This window comes from Triticum dicoccoides, chromosome 7A, assembly GCF_002162155.2.
Source record: "Triticum dicoccoides isolate Atlit2015 ecotype Zavitan chromosome 7A, WEW_v2.0, whole genome shotgun sequence".
Taxonomy (NCBI): Eukaryota; Viridiplantae; Streptophyta; class Magnoliopsida; order Poales; family Poaceae; genus Triticum; species Triticum dicoccoides.
This window is the reverse complement of record NC_041392.1, coordinates 157477191-157488656: the sequence shown is the minus strand read 5'-3', so window position 1 is coordinate 157488656 and position 11466 is coordinate 157477191. Positions and strand designations below refer to the sequence as shown.

The window sequence follows — 11466 nt, the reverse complement described above, 5'->3', positions numbered from 1 at the left end:
TCTCTCTCGTCTCCTTTTTTATTTTTGCAAGTTTGCGTGCTGGTGCCGCGCTCTGTTTCATATGCTGTGGCCTACTTGATCTGGCCCGGATCCTCTTGTGGCCTTGCTGAATGGGGTCTACCGATGTTGTAGCAGCATTTTATGATGCTGGATTATGTTACTGATTATGAGTTGTGCTGCCTCGTGTGGGTCTTTTTTTTTCACGAAATAGTTCTTTCAAGATCGTCTATTCATGGCATGGTTAATAGAGAAGCACACTCGGTACCTCTTAATACTACTCTAAACGCTTTTATATTTGTTTACGGAAGAAGTACTACTTAATTTTTACTCAATAAACAGCTGCGACGTGACATTCATGTCGTGTCAAATAAACCCGGCCTGGAGATCTTTGATATTTGGGCAAATCTTGCAATCCAACCATAGATGTTTTTCAATCACAAGTATGGTGTCCATGTCTCGCATTGCATGTGAGGCTGCACGTAGCTCCGCCGTGGTCGGCGCCTAATTTGACTGCAACCGCATGCATGGCAACGGCTGCAGGACAGGTACGTGCGTCCGTCGTGGCCGGTGGCCGGTGGCGGTGCGCGTTTGGCAGCAGCGTCACATGCCGCCGGCGCGCACGTACGCCTGCTTTGGCATGCCATGTGATGTCCCTGCCCATCAAACGGGCATGGTGCTGTGGCAGGCCGCGGTGCTGCCACCACCACCTCTCAGTCACACCGTCGAAGCTCCTAAGGCCAACTCCACCGAGCGGCCCGACGTCCGTTTTATCCGGATTATGTCCGTTTGAATAGGGCAATGGTGTCGTGTCCGGGATGTTTCTGAGATGCAGTGGCAGACGGTCCAACACGCGGACGCATCCCGGCCGCATCATGTCCGCGTACTTTTTTCTTTGCAAGGCCTTAAAAATATTCATCATTCATTTTTGATACATGGAATACATCATCACATTCTGACTAAAAAAGTAAGACCAAATAAAACAAAAACCATAAGAATACATTTTAGAAGATATCCAACTTCCATAACAGCTCTTGTAAGTTGGATTAGTGCATTCTCGATGCATTCATTGTTGATCTGCGGAGAAGGCTCGATCTTGCGTGCTTCTTTCTTCTTCGAGTCTAAAAAAGTAGAGGTTGTTTCCTCGCATCTAGTCTCGTGTCTAGCCTCTAATCTAGCAACAAGTGCACTTGTCTCATCTACAGCCTCTATGTAGCTAAAAGTGCACGAACATCTACTAAATTGCGTTCTATCAATATATCGATGTACTCTTCTTTCTAATATCAAAACTTGCATCCATGCTACACAATAAAATTTGAAGTTAGCACAACTAGTCAAATCTAGAGCACAAACCGAAGCTCAAAAGAGCACATACCCCATCGGGTTTTTTTAACACAGTACAGACCACATACCCCATCGTTTAAGCACTTGATGAACACCCATCCGGAATGTTCCGGCGTTGTAGACACGCGGCGCACGACCTTCTTTGGGCAGTGGTCGCACTTAATGAGTGGCAACGGTACACCGACGAGCTTTTGGGCTAGCACTGAGCCCGGCCGACCGCCATTCGGGTATCTACCGGCGGACTACCGACGGTGTAGATCCGAGCGGCTAAAGGACGAGCCACTGCCTGCATGTGGCCTTGCGGCCCTGCCAGGGCCTTCCGGCCCGGTGCCTGGCCAGTCCATGGCGCGGCGCGGCCTCCCACAGCCGGGCGAGCTCAAGACCGACCGGATCCGCCGCAAATCCGGTCGGCGGGCGCGCAAATCAGGTGGCCGTGGTTGGGTAGCTCGGGACGCCGAGGGGAAGAGGCTGGGCGACCGCGCGTCCGAGCGGCACAGCTGCAATGGCAGCGGCAGCGAGGGGAAAAGTGGGGAAGAGTGGAGGGGATGCGGCCGGCGCGAGGGAGGGGCGGATAGAAAAAGGCGTCCCCGTGCCACTGACGGGCGGGCCAGGGGAGGACAAGTGCAGACGGCCCGAGCGTCCGCGTGCTGTCCGTTTCACCCCAAAAGCGACGCAAATTTGGGCCGGGGATGGGTCAAAAGCGAACAGAAAACGGACAAAAGTCCGTTTGCGCCCGCGCGCTGGGCCGTCTGGTTCGTTCATTTTACCCCAAACGAACGTGTGCGGACAGGATGGGTCGCGCGGTGAAGTTAGCCTAATATCCCGTGTGTTGGGAACAAAAGTTTCTACGCACTCCTGCAGGGAAGGGGGTGAAAATGGACAAGCCTAACCTTTTTAAAAAAAATTAGCGGAAAATAACCCGATTCAAAAGTATTTAATAAAATGATCTACTCGCATCACACCCAAAGCTAGAGCGCCATGACAAATAACATGATGTCCTAACCCGGTGCGCCATAGCTCCCGGGGCTAGGGGTCATGGCGCTCTGGGCACCTAGGGCGTCATGTTAGAGGTTTACAGGTCTCCCTTGAAGATGCCCTTATCTAGCATATGACGCCTCAGCCCGAGATGTTATGCAAAGTGGGTCATTTGTGAAAGAAAATGGATCCAATTTATTTTGTGCCGGAGTTCTAAAAAGGGAGTAAATTTGTCTATTGTCACGGGAAAGGGAAACAGTGGCCAAGGGCTATTTTTGGTCAGATTCTTTGCAGGACAAAATTGCACTATATCTGTCCCGTATGTATGGATACCAGCTGTTGTGATGAAGCATTTCGTTCACTGCCAAACATTTGCACAGACTGGATCGACTCAACTCTGGAACGAAAGGGATGGGAATCATACAGGACACCTACCAGAATCATGGCAAGTAGGTACGGCGGATTTGCTTCCACGGGAAGGGATGACCAAGGAAAAAGGCTCGTCAAAAACACGCATCGCCGTCGACGAGGGTCCAAAACTGCACCAGACCTGTCACTTGTGCTCGAAGGCAGGCTCTCTTTACAAGCAACAGGCACGACAACCACCAAAACAAAACTTTGGTAGAAAAAGACACATGAGTACTCCAGAAAAGCAAATAATTGGTACGATAAAAAAGTATCGCCAGCTGAGTAAAAGATTGCAGAGGTTTAAAGTGAATACATCACGGCAAACATGACGATACGGATACGGGTACGCAAATGCAACGAGTTTCCAGGTATTCATTCAATAAATCAAATGAGAACAAAACTTCGATTGCTGCTATTCTACAGGTTTCTCGGTTGCTCGGTGCCGCGTGCATTTTCAACCTTAGCCAGTGAGGATGCGAGCGATGTTGGCCACCATTCGCCTTTTTTGCCGAACCATAATGCTCTTCCACGTCCAAAACTTCAGCAGCACTCATTGCTGCAGAGGGGGTTTCTCGTGCACTTGGCATTGTATAAGCCAACCGGGATTGTGTGCCAACTGGGATTGTATCGGTAACCACCGTGCTTTTACTCAGGCCTTCAGGTCATCTGACATCGCTGAAGGTATGCAGTGTGTTGTTAGAATGTCCTGAGTAGCAGCCCTAGCTGTTTTCGTCTCGAGAACGACAACCTGCCAAATCATCCGACGGTTACTTCCAACTTGACATTCAACAGAACGTTATAAATAGGTGGCAATTTAACTACCTGGTCGTAATCCATGTCAAATTTTAAGAACTCCTCATTGCAATCTTCCACCATGGTCGCCAGCTGCTTCAAATTATTTACTGGTTTCCCATTGAACGCACGCACCTACATTGATAACAAAAAAGGCAGATGATAATAAGGGCACATTATTATGTAAACTAAGAATGTCTTAAAGGTTCACTAAATTTAGTACCAATGCTACAATTTTGCCTCTGAAAGACACGCGTTCAATCATTCCACTTCAGAAAGAACAACATTCCTCTTATCTTGGCTGCTAATTCTTGTTATACTAGCAGAACTTCCAAAAATATGTTGGTGCTTTTGCGACAACAACAACCATGTTCATACCATTTTCTCATGTCCAATCTTAATGCTTACATGTTAAAATTATACAAATATTCAGAGTAAGAGTTTAACTGGCATGCAAGAGAAACTGGCATAGAAAGAATGCTAAGGATTAATTGGTGCAGCAGGACAATAATACTTCATGTGAGTACAGACACACCAATTTAGTTCTTGAACTGCATATGTAGACAAAACTTTGAAAAATTGAAACTCAAACTAGGAATATCCACATAGAGATCACCCATAACTACCTGAGTATTGACAAGTTCTTCATAACCAATATTGATATCTGCCACAAGCACCTACAAGATCATAAAATTGGTATCAAATGGTAATTCTATCAAACTTTAACGCAAAGCAAGATGGATGGGCTTGTGCCACATAGCATGAAAACTTTCATAGCCGGTGGTTAATAGAAAGGGCTTCACAGACCTGTGAGACCACCACAAGCTGCTCATCAGGTGATTGCGCCATTGCATGTAAATGCTTGTCCAACAACTTGACGGGGGCATCAAATTCGTAATCTTTTCCATACTGATCATCAAGCATTCTAGTTAGTTATACAATCAAAATTGCTACCATAATTTTTTTAAGTGAAATAGGATTCAGGCACAATTATGGGTGACATGGACATATTAGCAGTGTGCATTCAAAATTCAAAGTATAGTGCTTCCAGGTTACCATGACAAACACTTAAAAACAAGACATATAGCAGTGTGCATTCAAAATCAAAGGATAGTGCTTCCAGGCTACCATGCCAAACACTTAAAAACAACTTGGGACAAGCAACATGTCGTTCTGGTGACAATACTTATTGCATACAGAGAAAAAACAAAATACTCCCTCCGTCCAGAAATACTTGTCGGAGGGAGTATCTAGAATGGATGAACTAAAATACATCTAGATACATTCATTTCTCCAACAAGTATTTTCGGATGGAGGGAGTACTCGGTGCAACCATGACATCATGTTTATTGTTCAAGCATGACAAGCATACATGGCAATTTGCTACATTAGGAAAAGACACAAACAGTTGTCAAAGCTTAGTGCACATACAGAATAAACATGTACATAATTATTTTTATGTTCTCAAAACAAAACAAGATGGCAACTTTCAAAGATTTTTTTAACAAAATTCCAAAATTAAGGATATCTTCTGTAAAGCAGTACTTCCCCTGAAGTGTATCTACGGAGACAACCAAATAAGAATATAATATTTTGGTTACTATTTCATGCCTAGGGCAGAGGAGAGAGGGCAAAGACGACATACCTCGGATCGAAGATATGGAACAGATACGACCATAAAAACAAAGCCTGCAACAATGTAGTATGACGGTGGCCTGCCCTTTATATGAGCTGGAATGAGCTTTTTGTGGATTGATAGCTTTATGTTGAATTCATGAATTTTTGAACTCCGGAGAACTTTGACACGTGCCTTCTCACCAGTATACTTCTGTGAAACTAGGTAACTGAAGCCAATGCGCTCTCCATGCCTGAATGGAACTGGGTGACCAAGAAAAAGAAAAGTAAGCAAGTGGAAGCATTTTCCTTGACTAATAAGCAGGACTTTATCTGGGAAACATGCAATTGTGTATTTTAATCGAATGAAAACGTCCGAGTATACTTACTCCAGTATTCTTATTACTGCTTAAAAATCCATCAGAAAAAACTACTTTCCAACCTGAACTTTGGCAAGAGATATCTTCTCTACCATAAAATCTAAAACTGTTTGAATTGCAACCTCAAACTATTGAAACCGTCTGCTTTTCACCCTTGGCTGGTCTCACAAGTAATCTTCGGTGACATGCATGCCACTACCATAAATAAAACAAACACTACAACAGAAAACAGTCTAAAACAAACTCCACCATTCAGATAAAAAGCTTCCACAAAAAATGCAAGGAATGGAAGAAACATTGGTCAACAAGATCAATAACAGAAACACCGTGACATGGGAATGGCACGGCAGTGCTGCGGTGGACACATGGCATCCACATCAGCCAATATCACTTGCAAAACCACCTGAGGGTGAAAAACAGGAGGATTTCGGATTTTGAGGTAGCAAATCTGGGAGTCTTATAGTCCGGGTGTTAAAAATGAACTTTTGACGAGTTTGGGGCCAAAAGGTGGACTTCTTATATATTATCCGACAGGTGTATTTGCATAAAACAACAGTGATCAGACTAGTGATATTTACGCAAATCAACTGGGGAACTAGTAATGAGTGGTATCAGATGGCTAATACTAGTGATGTGGAATTCATTTTCAACACAAAATTGACCCATCTCAAAGTTTTAGACCATATATAGTGTTATATGCACGGAAGGAATGGCATTATTTATGGTCATAAGAGAGTTTCATTCGATGACCCTACTTAAAACAAACACTTTGTATTTCATTGAAATGAGTAGTACAACCTATAGCCAGAACTGGAAGTTACAGCCACTAAAGTCTAAAGCAGATAAAATAGAATATGTGACATGAAGTGATCAACAATGCATGATAATACGTAGATACATGTATAAACTATGACAGAAGCTATAACAAACCTGTGCCATCGTTGGCGATGTCAATACCATCAAAGCTAAGAATAATATCAGAAGGTTGCATGCATCCAGATTCAGGAGCAGTTGGTTCAATTCTTCTGATACGAACACCCTTTTGGTCAGATTTCATTCCCATTGCCTTACGGAGATCAGGATTTTCCATTTTCTGCCATTCTATCCCAAGTATAGGGAAACCTGGCAGGAGAATGCAGGCAAAAGGTAAGCTAGTTGGATGCAAAACAAAGAAGATTATACATGTCGAAAACACATACCAGATTACCAATTATAACCTGGATATTAATAAAAGAGACCTAATTAGCACAGGACGTTTTTTTTAAACAAAAGCAAGCCCTCCATCCATCAAAACAAAAGCAAGCCCTTCATCCATCAAAAGATTGACGAGGTTATAAGAGAAAAAAAAAACACTAGACTGTATGGGGTACAACACTCTGTTCAGCATTGAATTTAAAATATCTTTTAAGCTACTCATACAGGCAATGCATGTACAATGTGCACCAGGAGCACCTGTGATGACATGCAGTGCATAAGAATAATTTCCAGGTGAACACAAACAATGTCAAAGGAAGAACTAAGGGGCTGCTTAAGTTCCATGCCCCTGACAGACAAAGTTTTACCTAACATTCACCAGACTTCCCTATGATTCCGGTAAGCTCCTTCGACTTTGGCTCTTAAGTTCATTGTGGAGCCAAACGTGGCTGAAAACAGTGAAGCCAATTTGACCACCAGGTTTTGTAACACCAGTTTAGCCAAGCACAGGCACTTCATTGGGAACAAAACAAACCAAACAAGCTCTACCTCATCTAGTTGGTAATTTTATATTCTTGCCTATAAGCAGAGTATTTTATAGGATGCTCGCATCTGAATGCATTAGATAAATAAATGTTCAATTTCTATTTATAATCAATTAATCAGGTAACATCCAACAATGTCATATTCCCGTCTGTATTTGGCTAATAAAATATGTAAATGAAAATGGAAAGGGCACTACTCGGTCTGTCTCCACTAGTCCCAGCCACATCTGCTAGGTTACTTTAGTCATTTGGGTCAAAAACTAGCATCTCAATGTTGGACAAACCTATCTCGCCACTTTGACTGACATCAACCGCAAAACTAAAAAACGAGCCTAAAGGAAGTGTATCGAAACAAAAGAGGAACATTTCCAGTGGAAAAAAAATCATATGTCCCCCTGTATTGGTGAATTATTTGCGAAACTAACAGTTTTTAGCAAACATTTGACAGTGCTAACCAACAATGAATAAATTACATCACATTCACACCTCAAGAGGTTACATTCTACAGTGTTAAAAACACCAATTGTGCATACTACATAGTGTTCAAAATATGGCTTCAAAGTTTACTTGAATCCCATAATACGGTTAAGACACTGTTTCCCTGGAATAAAAGTTTGTTCCTCTGTAAATTATGGTCAACACTGAAAATTTTAGACCATGCCTGTCGAATGAGGAACTTATAACTGATAAGGATAACAATCACACCAGTCCTTTTGCAATGATAATTACATGGAAGCTGATAGAACTCACAGAAGAAAGTGAGACTAAGACAAAGTTATTAAAATAAACAGACTGCTTTTGCAAATATTAAAAAAATCAAAATATATTTACACATATGTCTGCATAAGATGTTCCAGCATAAACCCTTTTCATTCATGCACCATCAAGATACACCTTAAACATGGTTTACAAAACTTACAGCATATATAAGCAACAACGGAATAAGAATTACCTGTGTACTCTCCAGATTTCTCATAGTCTTGAATGAAGTGCTTAATAACCGGGGTGGGTATAACATAACCTATGTTTTCTGCATCTTCGTGTTTAAGAGATTGAAAAGCTATACCAACGCATTTTCCCTGATCATTAAAAGCAGGGCCGCCAGAGTTTCCTGAATTTATAGCTGCATCTATCTGTTCATAAGTAACAACCAAGGTTACAGATGTTCATAGAGAGGGCTAATTATAATTCCATGATTACAAAAACAACATACAGAAAAAGGAAGACAACTAAAGCATGCACATTGTCTGGAAAAATATACCTGTAGTCCAAGAAGTTCTGTAGAACCATGAACATATGAGAGTATTTCTATCCTAGATACTACACCACTTGTCACAGAAATTGTATCTCCTCCAATAGGGTAACCAACAACAGTGACAGCATCCTGAAGTGCTGGCAGCAATCCAAACTCCAGCGGCAGAACTCCTTTCCAGAATTCATCGTCATCAACGGTTAACATTGCTGAAATGGAAAATTGGAAAGGTCGGTTGTGATTATCAGATCATGTAAGAAAGTTGCTCCTTGAGTTCATTAATCGATAACTTTGTTTGTTAGAAAAAGGTGCAAATTTGACAATGACTGCATGAATGCTTAGTCCAGTCTAGCTTGTTGCCCTTTAATGTTTGTAAAGTCATCCTACTTACCCACCATGTGTCTCCATACTACTTCTGTTGTATTATGCCCTCCATTTTTCAAGAAAATACTCACAATAATCCACATATCCAAGCAGTTTCTGAGAACACCAGTATGTTTATGACAATCAAAATCCCTGGCTGCTAAAACTAATCATATGGGATTGCACTGCTCAAGTACATGACAGCATCAGCCAGTTTAGTCTAGATTGACCCCTGTTTGAAAACAATATTATGATCCAAATCCACCAAAACAGTGGCTCTCTCCCACCTTTCTTTTTAGAGTACACATACAGAGTTCACAACATTAAACAAGATCACCTTTTCTGGCATAAGCATGTTCCGATTTGCAGAGAACAAAGCATAAATAATCTGCCTGTTCCACAAAAGTCGAATTTTGCCAGCTCTGCGGTGCATACTGCATTTCTGTAATTGCAAAAGCACATAATGGTGTACTAAATTAGACGACCTAATACCACAAACATTGGCATTCCTTAGACAGTGCAAGAGACCCACATGCCATCATAACAGATGATTCACAAGCACAAGCAGAGAACTCTTATAGGTTTGTCAAGTTCATAGCATTTCGCGGGCTAAAACAGGTAAAAGGGGCGGGTATGGGCATGCATACCAATGTCGCATTCGTTGCCGATGGCAAGGACGGTGGCGAGGTACTTGGTGTCTGAGCCGCGCTTCTTGAGCTTGACTTGGGTGTAGTGCTCGACGGAATGGGCGTTGGTGAGCACCCTGCGGCCCCCAATGATGAAGCCGCTGCTGCTGGAGCTGTACTGCCTCTTGCGCTGCCATGGCATTGAGAAGTTCGGCTCCGTGTGCACGCAGAAAACCTTTACCACGGCGTCCATGGACGGCATCACCTTCGCCACCTGCTCCCACCGCAACGGCTCCACCGCCGGGACCTCCACCTTCATGTTGGCCGCCCCCTTGGGCGCGCGGGATGGGGGGGCGCGGAGGGCGGCGTCGGCATCTGACGGGAGCTCGTGGCGGCCGCGTCGGGACTTGCGGTGGCCGCGGGTTCCGGAGGAGGAACCTGGCTCCGGGGTGTCGGCGGCGGCGGCGAGGGGGGACGAGGGGTGGTCGTTGTCAGGGGAGGCGGCGGGCGGCGGCTTGGGCTTGCGGCCGCGCTTGGGCTTGGGCGAGGGGGCGGAGTCGTGGGTGCCGTTGTCGGGGGCGGCGGCGGCGGCCGGCGGCTTCGGCTTGCGGCCGCGCTTGCGCTTGGGAGCGTCGTGGTTGTCCATTGTCTGACGACCTAGGGTTTCATGGAGGTGGGAGGCAAAACGTAGTACAAAAAGGGAGCGCAACGGGTCGGGCTTTGGCTCGGTCGGTACTACATGGTTCGGTCTGGTTCGAGTCTCGGGGTCGAGCCCAAAGTGTATAATTCTTTTCTTTTTTTGAGAATCTAGAATTCTTCTTTCCAAAGCTTGGAGTGGATGAAATTTTCGTACATCAAAAAATAGTGCAAATGAGTCATAATAAGGAAAAGAATCATATGCCAGTACTAATTTTTAATCATATGACTCCAAACGAACCGGATAAGAAATTTTGAATAAAGAAATTCTTCTATGCTTTGGATAATTGCTAACGAATTAATTGATACAATCTCCGTACAATCTCACAGCTGCCGCCTCCCATAAAAAGCTAGGGTTCCTCTACCCCTACCGTCGGCGTTGCCACCGATCCACCTTGTCTCTAGTGGCCTTAGCCCCTGGGGCCATGATGTCGTGGTGGCCCCCGGCCCTTGCCGGGGGAATGGATCTTGCTTCGTTTTTAGGTGTTTTTGTGAGTTCATTTAGAGTTTGTGTCTTGCTTGGGAAGACGAGATGGTGGTGGCTCTCTGAAGATGGAATAAGTTTCTCCCCGCCTAACCCCCGTTCCGATTCGTTGGATGGCATGTGGAGACGTGTCTACGACGAAACTTGCGGGATTCGATCGATGTTGTGGATCTGTTTGGATCCGGTCGTTATTCGTCTTCGTTTATGTGTCTACAGGTTGGATCTTTACGATCTATGTTTCTTTTCATCGATGACAGTCGTTGTTTTGTCGTGTTGCTTCTGTGGGGCCTTAGCACGATGACTTTCTAACTATCTACCACAACAAGTTTGACCCGACTTTAGTGAGGGAGAGGTGATGGCAGCAGTGCGCCTTTGGCTCGCTCGAGTGATTGTAGTCGTTGTTAGGTGGTCTACCGACATGGACGAAATTTTTGTTATTGTTATTTTCTTTACATTGCAATGACATGATGAATAGATCAAAAGTTTCTCATAAAAAAAAATCACAACATCTGTACATTGTTGTATGTAAGGGTGGCAATTTTACCCATGATATGGGTACCCGTGGGTACCGTATCCGCATGGGCAGGGTATGGGCACACTTTTATACCCATGAGTAGTACTCATACCCTACCCGTTAAGTGGTAGGGTACGGGTATACTCTTGTACCCGCGGGTATACCCATATCCTGCCCATTTGTGAATTAATGTTATTTTCACTAGTGCAAAACCGGGCAATAGCACCGGTTCGTAAGGCCCTTTAGTGCCGGTTCGGTAACCGGCACTAAAGTATGGGCACT

The 11466-nt window shown here is 44.1% G+C and overlaps 1 protein-coding gene across 1 annotated transcript; it reads right to left on the bottom strand.

The window, feature by feature from the left end:
• Positions 1-2956: 2956 nt before the first annotated feature.
• LOC119329388 (protease Do-like 9) lies at positions 2957-10164 on the bottom strand. The gene is made up of 9 exons (XM_037602425.1): positions 9512-10164; positions 8511-8710; positions 8202-8382; positions 6441-6632; positions 5162-5394; positions 4324-4425; positions 4143-4193; positions 3547-3651; positions 2957-3472 (listed from the first exon to the last, which is right to left on the bottom strand). The coding sequence occupies exons 1-9, from the start codon at positions 10134-10136 to the stop codon at positions 3374-3376; spliced, it is 1788 nt and encodes a 595-aa protein (XP_037458322.1). The 5' UTR covers positions 10137-10164; the 3' UTR covers positions 2957-3373.
• Between the last annotated feature and the right edge of the window lie 1302 nt (positions 10165-11466).